The following is a 23,239-nucleotide window of genomic DNA, read 5'->3' as shown; positions in this document are numbered from 1 at the left end:
CTCTTTGTTGATAGATACCGTTTGGAGGCTGTGTAGCGAAAAACATTCTAAGTTCCTGTCTCCGTTTTAGTTGAGTGCCCTTAACCTCAGTGACGTGGTCAATGGCCTTGGTGTCATTTGCTGTCAAATCCCTCATGCAGCCACATCTGTCTCTCCTTCCCAGTATAGACTTTAATAGCAAGAGACGGACTGTTTAACTATTTTAGTTTCAAGCAGAAAGACAGGCAAAAAAACATATACCACTGCTCTTTTCTTTTTGCCTAATGGACCACAAGCCCTTTAGGTGCTTGGTCTCTCAAAGGCAAACTTTTGAAGAGGAAAATTGCTTCTTTAGATGATGCTCTTTTAGTTTAATACTGCAGGTTAGGTGTGAAAAAAGCAATTTCTGAAAAAGATGATTTAGTTCACTTATATAATAATGGCAAGTTTTGACAAGAAAAACTTGCCCAGTCATTTTTAAAGTCCTGTGTTTGAATCCCTGCTTCTAATCCAAGGATGCAAGAGCAAGAATAGCAAAGGTAATCTCTGAACATTGCTTGTGTGTGTTTGTGTGTAAATGAACAAGAGTTAAGTTGCATGCTTGTACTGCACAACCCCCTTCTTCTGATTTCCTACTGTGTCAGACAATTGATGGCTGCCTGCCCTGCAGGGACTCTGAGGGTCACAGCACACCAGATCTGTTGATACTGTGTTTGTGCGTACAGGAGCAGCAAGTATGATACACAAGAACATGGGGGTATTTCACAAAGCAGGATTAGCAAGTTAGCCAGATAATGATTGTGACATATCCACTGCAGTGTTTTCATTTTCATTAATGTTCATGAATCTAATGTTCATGGTTTGTGTATCTAACTAGGTGATCTTTTTTGTTTGTTACTTTTTGAAACATTTCCTGGTTGGATGAGCTCAAACAGCTGTCATCCATGTTTTCAACCATGGCTCGTGCCCCCCTGCTCTCTATGACTTGGCCCCCATTCTCCGTCTCCAATTGGTGCCAGTGATAAATCTTATTTATGGCCAGAGGGCTGATTAGAGTGAGAGTGAAAAATGTGGAGTGGAGGAGGGGAATCAGGTCTAGGTAATACATTTGATGCGGTTGCCGCTTTCCCAGAATCTGGCCTTTATTAGATAACAGTTCATGTATTAAACATAACATGGGTGTTCGGTCAGAAAAGCGCGAAAGAACGATTGATAGTTGTTGACAATATGTGGCTGCAATGTTTGCTTCATTGTGACAAGAAACAAACAGATCATTTATGATGGGCTGTTTGAGTATCTCGTGTCCCAACTAGTATCCAGTCCTGCAGGCTTTGTGGATCCCTCCCTAGCCACATAAGAGCTCTGTAAACATGCCCAGCTCTAAACAACAGGGGCCCCAAGCAAGATTTTCTTATGGGGCCCTATGAACTGTATACATACAGTAGTTTAACTGTGTATATAACTATATAAAACTATGATTTATTTGATGAGGACAGGGGCCACTGTACTGGGTTAGAGCCATTGATTGGCTGCATGTCACCCAGTAAGCAACTGTCATTATTGGGGGGTGAAAAGGCTTCAAGGGGCCCTACGCAATTGCATATTACGTGAGGGCTAGCCTGTGCTGTCTGTAAGAGATGACTGAAATGCAGGAGAGCACGGCACTCTCTGGCAGTTCTCACTGCTTGTGCTTATGTTTTTCATTGGAAAAAGGGTGTCAGCATCCTTCAGAGAAAAGCAAACACTGATTTCAAAATGTGACTCATCCAAGGAAGGAAATATGAGAGAAATATTATGGATGGCGCGATACCTTGTGTGTCATTGTTTGAGTTATCAGGTTGGATTTACAGCCAGCCCCATGTGATAGTCAGGGAAGGACACAGACAAACTATTGTTTTAAGTCCTTCATACACACCGGACTGTGAAACCTTCGTAGCCATGTATGCTGTATGTTACACCTCTTTTCACAGGAATACAACGTTGGATGTAAGTTGGGCAGTCACCTTGTTTACTCCGAGGTCTGGTTTTCTCCCAATTTGAGCCTTTTTAACTGGTCAACCTGTTACACGAGCAGGGTTTACCCTCAAGGTGTGTGGTCGACATAGGTCACTGAACATGGGATCCTTTTCTCCGGGTGTTTGTCCTGCACCAAATGCAACTAGTAATATAGCTGTATATTTGTGTAATGGAAGCTGACATAGATACTTGCAAATTATGTCTTAATCTCACATCTTGTATTTTCTGTTTCATCACATCTGAGTGAATGACAGTGAGGGAATTTTCAGCCTTCTCAAAAAAGCTTTTATTAGATCTTTAGATAATTATTGTTATAAATACAGTAGATTCAACTGTACTTCAGGCAAAATCAGGAAATTATTTTAACAATCATCACAACCCCACTGCACAATTTTTATGGCTAGGTGTCCATATGACCAAAATACCTGCACCGTTCTCTTTTTATGATCAAAATGGATCAAAACAAATAACCAAGGCCAGTTTTTTGTTATGTGGGTGCTTAAAAAATAGTGAAAGGTGAAGCGTGCCTTCACTGTACCTCACTGCTTGACCGTGCACGTAAAGACAATCAGTTTGCTGTAACAGCAGTTAAGTTAAAGGTTGAGTCAGTCGCAGTTAAACCCCGGCCCTAGTCATATATCACTGGCCACCGTAGTCCCTGCACAGTGTCGGCAGATATGATCACTTCACACCACATCATGGACAAGCATGTTACATTTTTTTAAATTAACATTTTTCAAAGGATGGCATTTTTCCTAAACCTAATATTTCATTGTCTGGAATATTTTATCTTTGTCTCTTTTTAAGCAGAAAGGCAGTTGAACTTTTTATCCGCTGTGTCTATTAGACATCAGTGTATTTACTTTTCTAAATGGACTTGTCCTTGTCTCAGCACAAACATCTCACATACCCTAAGGCCTGTGGTTTGGTGAAGCTTATGGGGCTGTCAGTATGAGTAAATATTTGACATTCTTGTTCTCTACTGGACAGACACTAAATTGATCCACAGGATATTTATTTTAAGTGTATCTGTTAGAGAGCGAGAACATCTTATTTATCACAAAGTGGAACCAGTGTCAGTCTGTATTGGTCATCCTGCTCTGATACACAGCCCGAACAGTACAGTGTCTTTAAACCCAGCGGGAAAAAAGATGCTGATATCTGGTAACAGTATGTTGGCTGACGTCCATTTTTTGTCTCTACCTTAATACATAACATATTTGATAAAGATAACATAAACATTTGTGCCAAAGCATTTTGGCCAAGATACAAGCTGAGTGTGACATTTTTTTTAAAGTTTTAAATTAAACTTCTCAGCGTTCTTTGATTAAATAACATCAAAGTCTCTAAACGTATAATCTTTTGTTTACTGCAATTTCTTGTTATTTATCAGTGTAAACACACCCATGCCCACATATCGGGTTATGTGCACTCTTGTACCATGTAATGGAAACATCCTTCACACATGTTGCAGTGAATTTAGAGATATTTCCAGTGCCCAGCAGCAAAGGCTCAACAGCAGGGGAACTCAAGAAAGTTTTTTTTCTTTTCTCTCTCTCTCCTATACTTGCACGTACACACTAGCTCCCAGTAGATCTACAGTCTTCTCAAACTTCTCATAATCAAAGTGGGCTGATGACGCATCTCTCTCCCTCTTGTTTTTGTATAATGGGCTGCTCAAGCGGCCCACAGAGTGACCGGCCCACCGGGATTTCTTCTGGCGCTCCCCACGGCCAGTCCAATTCTGCTTCATACTACATTTACACTAGTTGTAGAAATTAGTGTACTAGACAAAGTGATTTAGGAGCTGATTTTAAATTTTCTTCAATGATATGAAAATAAGTCACATTAAAACCACATTTATTTACAGACACGATTGCTACACTGTATATTCTGTATAACTAATAATATATTGATTAATAGAAAAAAAATGTATTTTTTTTTTTTTTTTTTTAAGATTTTCTCTGGCATAGATGCCTTATTTGAAAGTAGAGAGACAGGAAATTACAGGAGAGAGAGGGGGGTGTGACATGCAGAAAGGTCCGCCGGCCGGGACTTGAACCGGGGTCCGCTGCGTACATGGCATGCACTCTTAACCAGTCGACCACCTGCACGCCGAAAATTAGAAACATTACACTTAATAACATAATCAAAGCACAAGGTATGGACTGGATCCAGATTGATTAGACTTTGAGAAGCCCTGGTCCATGTAGTACTGTGTTTGTTTGTTTTTACATCTCAGATTAAAAAAGCACTAGAGGACATTTTGCTGGTAGAAACCGGAGTTCACTGCTACAATTTCAGTCTTGACATCTAGTATCCAGGATGTGTCCTGAGATGCATCTCTGATAAGTTAAGGAGAAGGGGGGGGTAATTAAGAGGCGTGTGGACCATTCTGTCTGACTAATTTTCTGCATGGTTTCCTGGCTTGCAGTGGTGCAATTGTTAAGGATTGCAGCCTCGGTCAAACTGTCAGTCAGCCTCTAGCTTAATCCCGCAGCTGAACTGAACTGAACTGAACTTAGCGTACCTAAGTGGCACAGACAGACAGACGCAGACAGGCTCCACGAAGCTGTGCATGTGGTCCAATATTCTCACGCTTGCCAGGGAAGTGAGGTCAATCCGAGTGAAGTAGAGTACCGTCTGTATTTGAACGGGGTCGATGGAGAATTCAGAAAACTGGATCACTTTTGATGGCAACTTACCTCTGAGAATTTCACCCTCCTGTGTATTTTTACAGCACGGAGCAGATTTAACTTGTCAATGTAAGGAGTGCATGAAATTTTAGATTGTAAGATGTAGTTTTGCCCAAGCTCCCAGTCCAGGATAACATCTCCTGTATATCGGGATAGTGTAACAATACTACCTTATTTGCAGTTGTGTTTCTATCTGGAGTTTCTAGTTGTAAGGTCACCACAGCAATGGACTCTTGTTTTAGGTATTTTTAAAACCTTGCCTAACACATCATGCAGCGCAGACTTTGGCTTCTCGTGCCATGCTGTCTGCTCCTGAAATGTGCATCTGATAGTTATGGTGTTATGACTGAGTCTCTGAATAACCGTGGCTGAGAGGGGTTGGTAGGGGTTCGTAGGGGGTGGGTACAGAGGCAGGGAACCAGCTGCCTCCAATCAGCAGCCGAATCCATATGGGGTCAGGCTGGGTGAGAGGCAACAGCCATCGCCACTGGCTTTTTCTCTGACAGGAGGGAGGGAGAAAGAAGAATGAACATAAGGATAATAGGCTAGTTAAATCATAACGGGGATGTGGAGAAATGTAGGGGGGGGGTAGCACGTTGCAAGACAGGGATTGTGATGAAAACAAGAAAACAACAGGCTATCAGAAGAAGAAAATGGATGGTGACGGAAAGTGGGGGGACAAGGCAATATGAGAGAATATAGGGCTGAAGTGTGATGAAATGGAGAAAAACATGCATTGAAAATCAAATGTGAGCAGACTAGAGCAGAATAGGTGGGAAGCATCTGATGCAGGCAGATAAAGGAAACTGGAACAAGGAAATGGAGGAGCAGTGCAGTAATCTGATAACATTTGTCTGTTTTTAAGACCAAAAGATTAAACAAGATACAAAAATTAAACAGGATTTGACACACATTACCAATATCACCAGAACAGCGTTTCATCACTTAAAAATATATAAAAAATCAAAGCACTCATATCTGAAACTGACTCTGAGAAACTGGTTCATGCATTAATCTAAAGCCGGTTTGACTGTCACGCTCCATTTGCAGGATTACCCAAACAGTCAGTAGGACGGCTCCAGTTCATTCAAAATTCAGCAGCCACAGTCCTTAAACATACGACATAGAACTGAAATCACCCCATTGGCTCCCAGTACAATACAGAATCACCATCAAAAACCTGCTAAGTGTCTGTAAAGCACTTATTGGTCTGTCTCCTTAGTACATTTGTGACTTGCTTACTGATTATAACCTGATCAGGTCATCAGGTGAAGGTCTTCTAGCTGTACCCACAATTAGATCCAGGTCTGGTGAGGGAGCCTTCAATTACTGTAGTCCTGCTCTCTGGAACAAGCTGCCTGCTGACCTGAGGTCCATCACAGTTCTGTGTCTGCGTGTGTGTGTGTCTCTGTGTCTCTGTGTCTGTGTGTCTGTGTGTCTGTGTGTGTTGGTTTCATGTGCAGCTATGACAGGGCAGTTTCTATTTGGTTGTGTTGATGTTTTTAATTGCTTTGTGATATGTTTAATATACATTGTGTGTATGCTTCATGCTTATTACATTATATTTATAATTTTATGTTCTCATGTTTATGTTTATATTACTTTAGTTTGGTTTTTAATGCAAAGCACCGGGCTTTGCATGGGGTGAGCTTGCTTGTAATTAAATATGCTATAGAAATAAAATTGCCATTGTTAATAATGCAGCATGTAGTATCTTCCCAGTTGAAGTTAGAACTTTGCTTTTTACTTAGTTTGACAGCAATAACAGCATTTTAATAACATTGTTTTCTGACTGTTATGCAAACTTTTAAAATGACTGAAGAACATAAATATTGTGTAATAGTGCTTAACATCAACTGATGAAAAAACGCAAAGCTGCTAAAAAAAATACACAAACTTTGCATATATAGCTGCAAGGAAAACATCCAGAATCTACAGCTTACGTATTTATGTGCAGAATCTTGTTTAAATGCTACTGTTAACAAATGAAGTGAGCACATTGTATACATATTTTTTTGTGGAGAACAAGCTATCGTCTTTTCACCTAACGAGCTGAACCAGAGCAATAAAATGGTAAAGAGTTAGCATGTGTCATCATCCTTCTATTCAGAGGAAATTAGATGACGGAGGAAAACGGGGCAAAGACAGCTAAGTGGATCTTTCCCTCTTTGATCTAGTCAGCCTTTGATCTATTTAGGGGGGGCGGTGGTAGAAGTGCTCTTAAATGAGTGTCATCAAACCACTGTAAACCATTGTTTGTGATCCAGTTCAACTTCTCTCCGCTCTTTACACCTCTCTGCCACAGCCTTCATTGTTCAACTCCTCTCTGCCCTCACCTTTCTCTCCTTGCTCCCCGGCCGCCTCTCCTCGCCCGTCCCTCTCTTTATTTACCACAACAAAGGCATCCTCTCAACCGAGAGAGCTCGATTAAGTTCCCCCTTTACGGCTAAATCACTTTAATGTCTCATTCAGCTGGTGTTTGTGGGCACAATGATATTCATGATCATGGCAAAACGGTGCTCAATAGCCACTTGGAGTGGGCTGATGAGAATCTAATTAAGAATAATCGTTATCCCTTTGTAAGTAGCTCAATCTTTGAACCTTGCTTTTCAGTTCGACCAAATCATTCAAATGACTGCTCGTTTATTCAATGTGCTCTTGTATGCTCTCTCAGTCCAGAGAGCCCCTTTGATAAATATTTGAACGGGCGAAATGCAATAACAACAGGCTCTTAAAACCCAATTTGTTTCCATTTCCCGGCTTTTGATAAGGCACCAGATTCGGTTACACAGTCATTCGATCATTATTCTCTATCCAGTGTCCTGCCCGGCCACTGGGCCTTTATGGCAATGTCTGTAATACTGACAAATTTTGTATTTTGGTTGTGGAACAGGAATAGATGGGAAGCTAATGCTTGCGTCCTTCCATGTTTCTGCTTGTGTGTGTGTGTGTGTGTGTGTGTGTGTGTGTGTGTGTGTGTGTGTGTGTGTGTGTGTGTGTGTGTGTGTGTGTGTGTGTGTGTGTGTGTGTGTGTGTGTGTGTGTGTGTGTGTGTGTGTGTGTGTGTGTGTGTGTGTGTGTGTGTGTGTGTGTGTGTGTGTGTGTGTGTGTGTGTGTGTGTGTGTGTGTGTGTGTGTGTGTGTGTGTATAGTGGCAAGTAGAGGCCTTTTGTGTCGAAAAAGGTGCTGATTAATAATGTAGGCTGTTTTGAATGACAGGGTCCCGTGTTTCCCTGGGAAGTAACTTGTTCCTTTTATGAATATTTCATCACAGTAGCTAATGAATCCAGCCAGTCTCGGCAATCATAACCAACTAACAGCCCCCTTGCTGCTCTGGAGTAAGGCAGCTGGGCCCTGATCATTTCTAACCTGATTACCGATGCTGATAGACTCAGATTGGTGATGAGTGAGTGTTGTGTGTTGGATTGAATGATTGCCGTCAGTCGGCTTGTTAGTAGTGAAGACAGATGCAAAAAAACTGCAAGAGAGTGACAGATGCCAACAGACTGCTGTCACATGTGTGAAGAGGCCTTAATCCTGATTTTTCTGCTATAGTAAAGAATAGAAGATGCTTGTCTCTCATAGTTATTCTTCTCTGCCACCAGCAAGAAAAATGAAATATAAAGTGAGATAATAACTGTGCTCCTGCTGTGACCATGGCAAAAACTCAGCATTTCCACCCTGTCACACGCTTCCTTTTAGCACTACACTTGCAATTGCTTTTAAAGGGGGACACACAAGTGCATGCATGCATACATGTGTTTTTATAGCCAGTAAAACACTGCATGCTTTGTTTTGGCTGTATCACCTGAATGCCAGCAATGTAAATTCATGTTTTTACATGGTAATATTATATTTGCATATACAGTGTGGATGCAAAAAGGAAATTTAGTTGCGTGTGTGGGAGTATGAGTGTGCATCTGTGAGTAAGATGGCGCACGCGCGACACAGGGCGGTTGCTCTCCTCGTGAGCGTTAATCGTGACTTACCAGCTTAAGGAAGTCACACTTCCCTGGATGATCCCCATGTGCTCTGGCAGCCACTGATACTTGCTGAGGCCACCAACATACAGCTAGGCAGTCCTCCCTACCACACATTGCATTTACCTCTCACCTACTATGCTTGCAAGCACATGTTGGACGCTGTCACTAACAACACACGTCTTGTGTTTTTTGAAGTGACAGAGGCATGCCGCTTGTTAACCTCTGTCTGGCTGAGAGACAAGCGCAGTGACTCACACCACCAAAAGGCAGCGGCTGGCCTAGAATGTAGCCACATCGTTGGAAATGCTGTTTATAACATCGCTAAATCGCCATGTTTGCGGTTCTTCTTCCCAAATGAATCTAGAAGTCTGCGTGTTTGGCTTGTGCAGTGTATAGTGTGTGGGTTTGTTTCAGTTTTTTAAAGATTTTACAGTTACATTAAAAGGCTTAATCTCCCTGCAGTGAGCTTTTGCATCAGGCCACCCAGATAGGGAGGGAGAGAGGGAGGGAGAGAGAGAGAGGGAGAGAGAGAGGGAGAGGGAGAGAGAGGGAGAGGGAGAGGGAGAGGGGGAGAGGGAGAGGGAGAGGGGGAGAGAGAGGGAGAGGGGGAGAGGGGGAGAGAGGGGGAGAGAGGGGGAGAGAGGGGGAGAGAGGGGGAGAGGGAGAGAGGGGGAGAGGGAGAGAGAGAGAGAGAGAGGGGGAGAGAGAGAGAGAGAGAGGGGGAGAGAGAGAGAGAGAGAGAGAGAGAGAGAGAGAGAGAGAGAGAGAGAGAGAGAGAGAGAGAGAGAGAGAGAGAGAGAGAGAGAGAGAGAGAGAGAGAGAGAGGGAGAGGGAGAGGGAGAGAGAGAGAGAGAGAGAGAGAGAGACATAGGAGGGGGGCTGTCCAAAAAGCAGCAGTAACCTCTGAAGTAATTAACAGATTTAACAGATTACACTGCCGCTAAGAGTCTCTGTCTTTCCCTCTCTTTTTAAATAACCAAACAGGGTTATAAAAATGACTTATGTGGTGTGCTGCTTTTTGTTGAATGAACTTCTCGGTTCCCTTGTGCTGCAATGTGCATGTTTTGTCCTCTGTTTTATTTTCCCTTTTTTTCTATCTTCCATATCTGCCACTCTCTTCTCCCTACTGATAGCTTTTTTCATCACCTTTCCACCCAGTCCCCCTCTCCTCCTCCCACTCATGTTTTTTTTTCTTTTTTTTTTTCTTCAGTTTTCTGGTAACGAGAGGCCCTTACAGGAAGGGTCCACACTCACAATGATCAGTATCGATTATACTCAGAGTTTTGCTGGAGGGGTGGGGGTTAAGGAACAAGGGACAACAAGAGACAGACATTTTTCTGTTGCTAAGAGACAGTAACTGGCATGGTGCAGGTGGGTGACGTGATAGGGGGATCAGGGGATAGGGCACTATGGGAAGAAGGTGCAGGAAAGTTATTTCAGATGACTTTTAATGACTTTAGGAAAGGAGAATATGCAGTAGTGGTGGTAGGGTGAGGTTGGGTGCTCCCTTTCAGACGTGCATTTGGCTTGTGTTGGACCCCTTCATATGAGACAGCTTCCTCTCACAATTTGCAGTGTCGTTCATCACACTTCACTGATAAACCTGAGAATTACATAAAATAATTAGCAGATAAAAGACAAGTTTCACCTCTCACCTGCCTGACCGTCTGCATGCTCCCTCTCTCTCTCAGTCACACATGTTCGTGTGCTTTCTATTTCTCTCTCTCTCTCTCTCTCCCAGGCACACTGGGGTGACGGAATGAGAGTAGGGCTGGGTTTTTAAAAAAACGGTACGACAGCTCCGGCCATGTTCAACGAGATCTCGTGGTCAGATCTCTCTGCGCACGCAATCTCACACAAATATTTCATTGTGCGAGATCTTGTCTCGTTGAACGTTGGCTGTTCCACTGAATGCACCGCCAAGCCTGTTGCACAAGAGCTTTTCCTTGGGTATAAGTGATGTTTACATTAAAGTAGGTGTGTTTGCAGCCACTTTATTTACACTGGCTGTCTGGTGGTTCAATTTAAAAACTCAAGTTATTATTTGTACACTGCAGTGAAGAAAGCACTTATCTGGTCACTCAAATCTCACTGTGGAGTCTATAGAGTTGCACTGTATTGTGATGACTGCTGTAGTGTGTTCATGTTAAAGAAGAATTACATTAATATAGCTGCTTTGGGGTCAGTTATTAATGTAAACATTAATATTTTTAATACTACACTAGACAGAGGGCTCCTCTTACAATTTGCAGCATTAATTCTCTGAGATTCAGTTTCATATCCAAACAAAATTGGTATTGTACTCGGAATTTCGCTGATCAATAATGAATCCATTTTGGAAATCCAAATCAATACCCAGCCCCAAATAAAACAGCACACTGAGAACTAGGTCTGTTTTCAGCTGTAACACTCGCTGATCAAATCATTGTGTTGTTGTGTTTGAGGAATTTATAATCTCTCTAAAACCAAACAAACCAGTCTCCATGGTGTGATTCCCTGAGGTATACTGTCGATTGACAATCCAACACTTTTAGCAGGAATTCACACCCAAACATCCCGCTATAAAACAGCACAGCTGGCTGCGACAGTGGTTTTCCGTTTTTTTTTTTTTAATGCAGAGCTGAATCTGAATCTGAATGCAACCGTAAGACCTCGTTTCAGCCGTTGACGATCAGTTGCTTCATCTGCTTATAAGATTACTGGGTCATTCTGATTTGCGCACACATAAATGTATTGCGTCATTTTGAGCTTTCCCTAGCCCCCCCTTTCGTACAGGAAGCCTCTGTATGACATAATAATCCATGGATGACATTATTTAGAGACCTGAGTCAGTAACTTTAGTTTCACAGACATCACTGCTGAACCACAGAGTTCAAAAGAATTACTGAAGAAAAAAGGAACAAAATTAAGTTTCAATTTAATTTGTCTCTCTTGCTCTCTCTCTCTTTTGCTCTTTTTCTCTTCCTCTGTAATACTTCAAACATTTATACTGTTAAACAAAATTGCCATCTCTAATACATCTCTAATAATCTTACGTTAAAGACCTCCTGCCTGCAACGTTTATCGGTCGCGTCTTTGTCGTCGTGCTTCTCCTCATTCTCTTCAGCCTATCCAGACAGCATCACACTGGCAGCCTGAGGGTAAAATGGCCTCCCCTTTGTGTGCATTGGCTATGTGAGAGGTGAATATGTTGGGTCTTTGTCTCTCTCTCTCACACACTTATATGCACACACCCAGACACACAAAGGCCCTCTTATTTAGACCCTCATGAACTCTATTAGGATTTATTACCTCAGCTTTGTCCCCAGTGAGCACGTCTGGCCTATGTTCCAGATTGGGGGCAAACTGGAGGAAGGAGTGAAGTAAGGGAGAGGGAAAAGGAGGGTTACAGTTTGATTAGTTTGGGGGCAAGAGAGTGTTGCTGATGTTACACAGACATGCATTGTGCAGCGCTGAGAGATTGGATTGATTCAGCTGTCAAACTGGTGTGATTTGTGGGATATGTGCTAAGCTTTCAGTGTGGAACATAAAAAGTGAGTCAGTTATGCTTTATGATATTTTGCTCACAAAATGCATTTAAAATCACTAGTTTACAAATTGTTTGCAATAAACCTCCGCAGCAGATTTAATGCTTGAGCACACACATGCCACAATTGCAAACTAAAGTTTTTTTTCATATTTTATTTTCATTTTCTAACTTCGATCAAACCTCAGAGTTGCGCAGTAAAAGTACGAGCTGCCAGCCTTTAACTCAGGGTAACTTGGTCTCTGTGTGAAACCATATCAGAACAAAGAGGTCATTGTGGTCCGTTTCCCAATTATAGCAAAGTGTGTCTAATTTGTTTAGACAGATAAAAAGAAAATGTTGTGATGCAGCTGTAGACGAACCAAAAAACAACTGATATTTGCAAACATTAATGCAACCTATCGTGTGTGTGTGTGTGTGTGTGTGTGTGTGTGTGTGGAGCCTGTAAGCATTGCAGGAAGCCTTCCGCCTTCGTGCATACATTCTGGTCGAGCCTGTCTCACCTGTCACTGCATCCGACACACGTATAGCTTGAGTTGTAAAACACACACACACACAGTTGTCTGTAAAAGTTCTGATGTGAGTGCTTTAACTGAATAATATCGTGCAGCAGGTTTTGAATATATATTAAAAACATGAAGGGAATCAGTCTGAACCTATAAGCTGAGTTTTGTCAAATGTGATGTTGACTAGTTATCATGTCCTATAGGAATAAATTAATGTTGAGTTGCTTTAATAGGCCCAGTCGTCTACAGCTCAGGTTATTGGCTGTTTGTGGACCTCGTGATGATTTTAATTGGTCCCGTAATGAAGGTGGAACCTTTAGTGATGCCAGATGACAACAAGCTAATGAGGGCTGTCAGTCAAGAAATAAAAACTCACCCATTATGAATGACCTCATTTTGTGTGTTTACAACGATAACTATGATAAGGAAGACATGTTATATGTTAGAAGCAATGGATTTAACCAGCACTGGTAACACTGATTTTAGTGTATGTTTTTCTTTTTACGGGTGAACATGTCTGAATCTCAATCCCTTCTCTCCTCTACCTTTTCATCCCCTCCATCCCCCACTGTCTTCCACAGGTCATGGAGAGCATTCGCCTGTGTTAGAGGTACTATCTGGGACACAGCCAGCACGTGGGTGGCAGTTTGAGGGGAGCGTAGCCTAAATCAGCTGGTGGTCATGTGTGAAGCTGTGGTCTGATGCCCACCCTCCCCTCAGCGCTGGCCATGGACGGGGAGAACTACCTGCATCCAGAAGGCCCTCAGCTGGACAGCAGCTTGTTCCCTGTGGCCCCCTCTAACATGGAGGTATACCGCAGCATTTATTTACATCTCCTGTACGAATTAATGCTATGCATACAACTGTGATTACAAAATGTAATCACTTGCTTCTATGTCAGCCTAAACAACTCAAATAAATTCATTAGGAAAGTTTACTATGGCTTGACAAGCTGTTGCTATTATATTATTATTTTGTATTATTATTATTATTATTATTATTATTATTATTATTATTATATAAATATTATATATATATTATTTGATTAGTGTCATTTGAACCGTTAGAGACCATCTTCGCAATATCAAAAGATTGTGCTCAAATGAATTAAGTGCATATATTTAAGTCAAATACATTTTCTTAACAGTATAATGTCCAGTATTATAGGTGAAGATGCTTCAGTTTTATCTGAACCTAATGACACAACAACTCAATATTTACTGTTTGAGAACCGATGTGTTTGAAATCTGTGTTGCACGATCTGTGCGATAGGCCAGTCATCTAGAGATGGGTAAAGCACTGTGACAGGAAGTGATCCTAGCTGCGGTATTCAGTTGCTTGTGATTGATTCGCAGTTCTTGTGAAGATGAACCCAAAACATTGAAGAGTCATATCATTAAAAAGAAATCCTACTTATCCCTGGTAATATCTTAGCATGCAGATTGTTTTGTTTTGGGTTAATTTGCCAAAATATTTGCTGTGAGATTTCATTGGAAGTACTCTCAAACAAAGAAATAGTCCTATTACTCTCCATTTTAATTTGATGGCAACACACATTTCCGAGAAGAGTTACTCATCTTCATGTGCGGGGTACCACTACCACTAGGGATGAGTAGAGAAATTACTCATTGTGATTAGGCTCAACTGAGCCATGAAGAGCTTATACAATTACAATTACAATGAAACAAAATTAACTAACTAACTAGCTAACTTAACTTAGCTCATCAGTTACAAGTGCTTTGCAGTTCTCAAGACCTTGTGGAGCAGAAGTACATGATAAAAATGCACTACTGCTCCACAAGGTCTTGAGTAATTGCAATGTTTGTATTCTCTTGCACTCAGTGTAGAACATAAAAATGTAATTTGATAAAAGGTTATTTTTACTGTAATGTCGAAACATACACCACTCGGGGGCGGAGGGAAGGGCACACAGAGTCTTTTGTTGCGCCTGCTCTTAAATTATGAGAAAGTTCTGTTGCACTCCAGTGTTCAGTATTGTATTTCTATGCTTTTCACAGTGTAACAGATTTCTATTTTGTCTGTTTTAGAGTTCAATATATGCCTCCTCTGGTTCCTGGGGAGCCTTCTCTCAGCAGGCTGGATACATACACCGCCCTATGCAATCTGGAAACCAGTAAGTTTATACAAAGCTGCACACATAGTTGACCACACATTGAATGATCATGACCAGAGACATAACACTGTAATAGCAGAGGATGTCACACATCCACACACAATGAGTTTGAAGTAACTTTGCACACTGTGTACTACATATGCAGCTAAAGATGGACGGAAAGATAAAGTAGTGTGGAGGTGGTGTTGAGGTTGGTAAACTTTTGCATTAGAGGATCACTACCCACAAGAGTTTCACTTGTGAGCTAAAAAAAATGTCCCATTATCCCTGAGTGTTGTATATGTCATTGTGAGTGTGGCGTTCGCGTGACTGGGTGTCTTATGAATATTTCGTGAAATAAATAATAATAATAATAATAATGCTAAATATGTATTTATTTTTATAAAAGTATAATGTAATTCCATAATTGCATTGTATACACTTGTAATGAAGTAATACTATCAAGCTTATACATCACTTGCGGCCTGAAACTAAACCACAAGCTCACGTCAGTAGTAATGGTCTTCTTTTATCAGAGCTCCTTCATTTCCTGCTGTTTTTTTTTATTTTTTATGACTTCATAGCTGAACGAGAACTGTTTGTCTTTTTCCTCCCACAAAGGGTCTGCGTGTGTGCGAGTAAGACAGAGAGAGGCTGTGTAATTCAAAAGTTGTGCAACACCTCGTTTACACCTGCAGTGCAGCACAGCATGAGTAGCATGTCAGCAGCACACAATCGGCTTCAGTTCCCGTCAGAATCTGTTGAGCCACAGTACTACTGCGCGTGCAAATGCGTTTTGACAGTGAACACACAACGGTACACAATTATTGTCGTTGAAAAATGAAGCAGAACCATATCAGTTTTTTCTAGCCGCTTCTACGTCATTTTAAGAGGGTGTAGATGCTTGTCTGACCTTTTTTTTCTGCCTGGGTGACCAGATTTTTCTTTCAGGGAGGGAAGCTGATTTGGATGCTATTGGCGCTTAAACGACATGTTAATTATTTCTACACTAATCTGAAACAAAACAAGAATAAGGCAGAAAGAGAAAGCAAGAGACAGAGAGGACAAGCACAGAAGCAAAAGAGAAACTAAACTGACTATACTGTCACTGTAATGTGAATAGGATGTTCATATGAGTAAGTGTGTAGGACTACGTAGTAACTAAATCATTTTGTCTGTTAGTTTATTAGTAATGTAATTATTTTGACGCTGTGATGATACACAGCTGTTAATGTGTCACAGTTGTGCTACGCGTTTTTTTCTTGCATTGGAAACCCTCTATAGTTTTAAGTATTTGAAAATTGTTAACATCATCATGGTTTTGTGTTTATTTCTGTCTACACTGATCTGCAAACATAATGTGAGTTAAATTTGGGATTTGTCTATCTGTTTTATGATCTGTGTTGTGATTCTACGGACTAAGACTTGTTATTTTATAGATAAAGATTCGACATGTCATGCTTTTGCATATGGGTGAAGAGACTTACATATTAAGTACAACTCAGGAAGTGTTTCTTCACGTAGTAACGTTTTCTGGTGTTATTGCTCCTTGCTGTGTTTCTCTCTCAAAATTATGAATGTGTTTGTGGTATGGTTGAACATATTTCTGCTCTGCCATCATCTAAACCAGATAAACCTTAAAGCCCAAGTTTTTTGCATATCTACCTAGGCCTGTTTTCTTCTCTCTATTCAGTCCAGCTGATAGTCAGTCAGGCTTTTTTCACATGACCCCGTATTCCCTTCTCTTTTCTACCAGAATCTGCAGGCAACAGAGCTGGCTGCTTACTACTTAGTATGATAGTCTTGCACAGCACATTTGGGATGTAATTGATTGAACCTGAAAGCCCTCAGTTGTCTGCTCACATGGCCATTCAGAACAAACAGAGGAGTTGACAAGATCACATGATACCAGTGAGGAGAAAATGTGAATGGACCAGTGCTGTGCAGATTGATGCACTGCCTGACTTGCTCATTCACCTCTGCACAGCATAAAGTGATTCTTATGAGCAGTGATAAAAACGTCACAGAGGTACTGACTGTGTAGAATTAGCAGAACAGGAACAGGTTTATTGGAGTTTACAAGGTATGAACGTCATAACATCAATTTTATAATGCTAGTAGCTGTGCTGTAAATACTACCTTACTTCCGAAAGTAATCAAGAATAGGTCTGTATTCATAACCTCAAACATTACTGCATGGCTTTTTTTTTTTTAAATAGACATTTTGGCCTTAGTCTCGTCCTCTGCAAGTGACACACATGATTTTTTGTGCAGCTCAGCTCTAGAAACGATTTGGTTACCTTGGCATTATGTTAGGCACCATTGCACCTCAACAGTCTGCTGAAATAACAGGGCCAAAACAATGAAAAGCGTGTCAGTGTTTGGCTAGTAGGTCACACTGTACATTGATCATTATGTTAATGAACTACTTACTCATACTCATTTTTACAAACACTTTAAAGAGAGAAAATGAAAAAAGTAAACAATCTCTGCAGTGAATAGTTTGTGGTGGTGTTGGGTTAGATCTGTCCCACACAGCTAAGTCTGGGTGTTTGCTTACAGCAGTAACATCAGAAGCAGACCACTGACCCTGCTTCTATTTTTACATTTCTTATTGTCTATTACAAACTGTGTGTTTGTGTTATGAATCCAAAGGGTCAGGCAGTCTGTGTGCAGTACATTACATTGCTTGTAACTTAACCAGTGTTGGGCACGTTACTTTGAAAAAGTAATTCATTATAGTTACTCATTACTTCTCCAAAAAAGTAACTGAGTTAGTAACTGAGTTACATAAATGTCAAATTAATTAATTACCATGAAAAGTAACTATTACGTTACTTTTTTAAAAATTGTTCAACTATGTCAAATTACTTGGCTGCCCCAATCAACAACAACTGGCCCAAAACACGTTCAAAATTAAATTGTGCTTAAGAAATGTACTTTAAAGAAGTAAATAATATAATTGTACATGTAGCAGATGTGCAGCGATTGAATTTTATTCCCCAAAAAAGCTATCAGGACGTTTTGCTCTCACACGCGCTGCATTGATAGTCACACACACACACGCGCGCGCGCAGTCACTCTCTACAGCGCACTCTTGCTCGCTCGATCCAGACTCCGGGAGATTGTGTGTCATTTGGGTCCTACTCTGTCTTTGGTTTTGCCTCTAAGTGCAGCCGCTCTTTGGCAGAGAGACAGAGAGAAGCGCCTGTTCGGTTGAAAACCGCTTCAGTGAGGTCTGAAGAAGTAACGCCGCATTTTTGGGGGGCAGTAACGGTAACGGCGTTATAACGGGGGGAACAGTAATTAATTTGATTACTCGTTACTGAAAAAAGTAACGCCGTTAGTAACGCCGTTTATTTATAACGCCGTTATTCCCATCACTGATCTTAACACACTTTTCTTACTATGGACCACATTTCAGAGGGATTGGCTGATGAAAGATCAGAGCCTTCTTGTTTCTTTTTGATGCGATTAGACAGTGAATAAAGGTTAGCTTTCTGACACTGTAAAATCTACCGTGCTGTCTGCCATCTTTGCCTCATTCACAGTTGATAGTGTCGGCAGCTGGGCTATATGACTCAAAGTTCACTTATTGCTCACTGTTGATAACATGAGTCAAATTTCATAATTGTGCTGGTTTAAGGAAGAGCTCTTCCAAGGAAGCCTAGTACTAGATGATTGTTTAGTGTAATTGTTTACTTCATAGTTGGTCACTTAACTCCTTATCTAAATTTCTATGTATTTCTGTAGAAGTAGCATCACACTATTGCTCATCTTACTCAAAGGATTACATGTGCTTACAGTGACAGTGTCTTTTAAGGTATTTTTGAGTCCAGTTTAAATAGCAGAACATGTGTCACGGTCCTGCATCCTCACCATATTAACTTACTAGTCTATAAAGTTATATATTGATGCTATGAGACATCAGTAGCTGAAGGTTTTTAACTTGTTTGTAGTTTCTAAACTATAAGAAAGGTTTATCACAGGTCGGACCTAATGTATCACTCCATTACCTTTTAACTCATTTAACTTACAGAAATGCATTGCAACACACTGCGTGTTACAGTCACTCAAAGGAAATCTAGCCGAGTACATCTGTGTTCTGTTCAATGTCTAAAACGTGTGCATTATTCGTGCTAATAATATTGCAGTGTGGCTGTTACTGTTAAGAATCTTGCCTAGTTGCATTTTGGGATCCATTTCTTGAAAATTACATTGGCTTGAATTGTGTTGTAAAGATCAGCACTTCTGGCGAACTGTTGCAACATAAAACCTTTATTACTGAACTGCATTATGATGTTTGGAACATACAGCAGTTCTGACACTTCAAGTTCCTAATTTCACGTCAAAAAAAATGATGCAGACTGTCTGAATGATGCAGACTGGAAATAAGTTATTAAAAAAATCACATTTTAGCTGTGTAAACTCCCACTGATTGGAGTTGAGGGTCTAACTGAATACAAAATTACACTGTTATATGCATGGTTAGCATGTTACAGCCTCAGATAAAAGATTATAAAACAATAACAAGGTTCAAGTGATAATTTGTACACAGCTACAGCCTGTGTATTATTATAATAATAATAATACAAGTGCTACAGTATTGATAACATAAATCACACAACATACAGAAAATAAGAAGAATAGTTAATATGCAAAAGCCTTCCTGAATAGACAGATTTTTAGGCCTTTTTTTTTAAGAGTCTGGGGTCTGTGCTGCCTTCAGACGCTTAGGAAGGCTGTTCCACAAGTGTGGTGCAGCAGAGCAGAAAGCTTGATCCCCCATGGTGCGGAGCTGGGTACCAGGGGCCCAGAGAAACTAGCTGTTGGCAGATCTGAGGGTGCAGGTGGAGGTTTGTTGTATTATTTTCTGTAGACAGGGGCATAATTTACCGGGGGGACACAGTGGCATCTGCACATTTCAGAAGGCAGTTTTGGACCCCTCCACTTTTAAAGTCTGAAAACTAAAGCCATATTGAAAAGGAAGCCAACACGGAAACAGCACCTGCTCAAACTCCCAGTTCCCCTTCCAAATCCCCCTCCCCCCTAACCCTAACTCTCCTGCCCCTCCCCTTTCCTCTCTGTTGGTTTTAGGCTGACGTTGACTTAACCAACACAGATACACTCTTGCTAGGTAATGTGGCTATTACTAACATTGGCTGGCAAGCGATATAGTCACCATATTTCCGAAGGGGGTGAAAAAGCAATTTGACAAACTAAATATTTAAGATGGTTATAAAACAGCATGATATTTCTATTAACCTGTCCAGCTTAAACCGCACTAAGTATCTGCCAACAATGTAAGAAAAGCAGAGTCTCTCTTGCTGCTAGTTTACTTTAATGTTACACTCTCACACACACCACATTCCCTTCTGGACTCTGCTTCCACATCAGAGGTCAGATGAGGTGGAGCTGCCTAAGGAGAACAGAGAGGGTGAGGCAGGGTGAAGCAACACTGAGTCACAGGCAGGTTATGTATAAAGGCTCAGGTGATGTTGGTTTGTTAATGAGAGGAAGGAGTGAACATTATAGGATGTGAACACAGTTGATAAATAAACTACACTAATGATGTTAATAATAATAATAATACAACCAACATGATGTCACTATGGCCTCGGCTTTCCTTTCAGCATTGTTTTACACCTTGTTCATGTCGACTGCTTTATATTAAAGGTCAGATGAGGTCGTGGTGCCTTTGGAAGACAGGTAGGTTATATGTTACTATAGTCCCTAAATATATGTAGAAATGCAAGAAAAAGGATTCAATTGCAATTTTTTTCGTGGGGTAGGACCCCAAGACTCCCCCGTCCCCTTTGTTGTATCCCTCCTATTCCTCAAACCAAAGTTACATCCTTGCTTGTAGGTACATGTAAACAAAACAGTAAGTCAATCGTCTGCTTTGGCTGAGAGCCGCTAACCAGCTTTGTGTTGTTGGAAAGCAGATGATGCCGGCCTGCCAAAACTTCTACTGTAATAATATCACTGTCATATCACTGCTGGCTAAAGGGCCAGGAAGGGGATTTCCAGCGTGGATGATTGTTACCATTCACAGAGCTGTGATGTTTCTAAGAACTAAACTGATTCTCTACCAGTGCGATCCCATGACCTGTTTTCCTAATTTTTTCATCACTCATGATTAGAACAGTTGGTCTGGCTTTTTCCAATGTGTACGCTAAAATTCCTGGTCTAATTTTACTTCTCGTCTGTGGAAACAGAGCATAAGAACATGAAGCATGGAAATAATCACATAAGATCTGTGATTTTTAAAAATGTTATATTTGTGCATCAGTGATCACTGCTTGTTAAAAAAGTACCCTAAACATTTCCACCCCGTGGTGTTGTGGTTATCTAAAAGAATTCTCGGGAATTTTATAAACGGATGCCCACAATATAAAAGTTGAACATAGACTTGATTAAATATTGAATTCTGCTGAATATTGTGTGGGGAAATTCAACAAAAAAAATGACAGGAACTATGTTTCATACACTGGCTTCTTTCTACTCAGTGGCTAAGGGTTGCCCTTTTATCCTCTTGGTGTGTTTTGAACTTCAATCAATCATTCTCCCTGATCTCTGGCCCGTGGTTTAGGACACAGAGCCAAATCCTGTGAATAGCTTTGGCCAAGCTCAATCCCTCTGAGCCTGAGCCGTGGCACATGATTGGAAGAGAAGAACGTGGGACGGCACTGTCGCAGTTCCACCTTGAAAGTTTAGTTTCCCTTTTGTTTTGAGTGTGCACCCAACAGTCAGCATAGTAGCTTGTTACGATATGATGACTTACACTCAACAAGAAACTGTAATTAGGATGGGGTGGATCTGTCGAGGCCTACGGACCTGTTTTGGATATTAACATTTGGCTAAATGATAATGGTTGGTATGAAGGAAAACTGGACTTTGGATCTGAAAAATAGGTATCTTGTTCTCCTTCACTCTCCCTGGACGTGTGTGTGTTCTGTCATAGGCTACTTTTGGGGACCAATTTCAGACATAGCACAAGTTACTGGGTACAAAAGCTGTGGTGCCAGTTTACGAGAAAAGATGATTTTTGGGTTAGTAGTTAATGTGAGGGTAAGTTTCCAGGAAATTAATGTAAGTCTATGTAATGTCCCCAAAGTGACGACAATCTCATGAGTGTGTGTGTCTTTCTTTTTCTCTTACATGCCTCAACTTCCGTCTGCCTGACGTAATATTTGTGTTCATATTATCTTTCTTGTATATTTAACATTTGATGTTGACTTTGAACACTTGAATGTAGTAACAGCTCTTAATTTTTATACTTCCTGATATAACATATAGCTCAACTTACTTGCCATTATCGGTATAAATGAAACTGAAAGTGTTTTCTGCTTTAAGGTCATGTGATTATTTGGAGCATCTAAAACAGTATCTAATGCTGTGTCATGTAGTGAGGTCATATTATTTGAGTATTACACTGCTAGATCACCATCTTCTGTACTGATGGTGACACTTGAAGACTTAAACTTTTGGTATGTTTTTCAGTTCTCCAGTTGTTCCTTTAATGGAGCTGCTTATTGCACAGTAGTAGTAGTTGGCTGTGGTTGCACTTGGCAGCTCTAAGATATATACTCTAAGCACATCACTGTTCAAAAAAACAGCATGTGTCAGTTTTACTTGGATAAATACTGTTCAAACAAACTAAACTTGTCTCTCTCCTCCAGGCAATACCACTTGAACAGCAGCACTACCACCGCCACTCCGGATGTGAACATTGACATGTACTCGGGATTCTCTGACATGGACTTTTCCAGCCTCAACCTCCCGAGGAATGGCGAATTTTCCCAGGTGGGTTATACAAGTCTTTTGCATGTGTTGGCATTGTGGTATTGACAAACTGTAAGACAACAGCCAGTATGAAAAAAAACTAATTCTTACTTGTCACTACAAAATTACATGCATTGTAGTTTTCATTCTCAATTCTTTCTCCCGCTGTTTCCACCTGTCCTTCTCTCTTCTACTTACTTATCAGAGGAATGGACTTTGCCTCCCACCCACTTCTTTCATCCTGTCTTTCATGTGTACTCAGCTCCGCTTAATGTACCATAGAGCAACCTGATTAAAGCCTAGTGTTGTCTAGACTGCAACACTACCTGCCCCATTCCTGTCAAGGCATGTCATTAATAAGACACTATAATTTTGCATTCTTCTACACTTCCACTCAGCATCCTCCCCCGAAAAGAGAGATGCTGCTGTGTGTATTTTGAGATGTAAGAAAGTTCTCAGTGTTTTCAAGATTTTGTGACCTATTTATGGGGATTTTTATCCTCACCCCGGGGAGACAGCACTGAGGATATTCATGTTCAGTGTGGGGAATGCTTATATGTGGAGAGTGAAGTAAACATGCTGGCTTCTCTTCACTCACATATTTACCCCACTGGTCCAGCTGAATATGCTTACAGTC

The 23,239-nt window shown here is 40.9% G+C and overlaps 2 protein-coding genes across 6 annotated transcripts in view; one reads left to right on the top strand and one right to left on the bottom strand.

Annotated features, from left to right (window-relative positions):
* Positions 1-23,239, bottom strand: part of ubxn6 (UBX domain protein 6) — a 409,082-nt gene that overhangs the window by 152,082 nt on the left and 233,761 nt on the right. The gene's annotated exons all lie outside the window — the stretch shown is intronic.
* Positions 1-23,239, top strand: part of sbno2b (strawberry notch homolog 2b) — a 61,193-nt gene that overhangs the window by 1,781 nt on the left and 36,173 nt on the right. For 3 of the 5 annotated variants that reach the window (XM_062424558.1, XM_062424557.1, XM_062424556.1), the window contains exons 2-4: positions 13,286-13,513; positions 14,753-14,838; positions 22,500-22,623. In XM_062424558.1, coding sequence (XP_062280542.1) covers positions 13,406-13,513; positions 14,753-14,838; positions 22,500-22,623 — 318 coding nt within the window. In that variant the 5' untranslated portion in view covers positions 13,286-13,405. Of the gene's footprint in view, positions 1-13,285; positions 13,514-14,752; positions 14,839-21,566; positions 21,732-22,499; positions 22,624-23,239 lie in introns of those variants that run through there. The other 2 variants (XM_062424561.1, XM_062424559.1) reach the window with 2 other exon arrangements.

Source organism: Scomber scombrus, chromosome 8, assembly GCF_963691925.1.
Source record: "Scomber scombrus chromosome 8, fScoSco1.1, whole genome shotgun sequence".
Lineage (NCBI taxonomy): Eukaryota > Metazoa > Chordata > Actinopteri > Scombriformes > Scombridae > Scomber > Scomber scombrus.
This window is presented reverse-complemented; position numbering and strand designations above follow the sequence as displayed.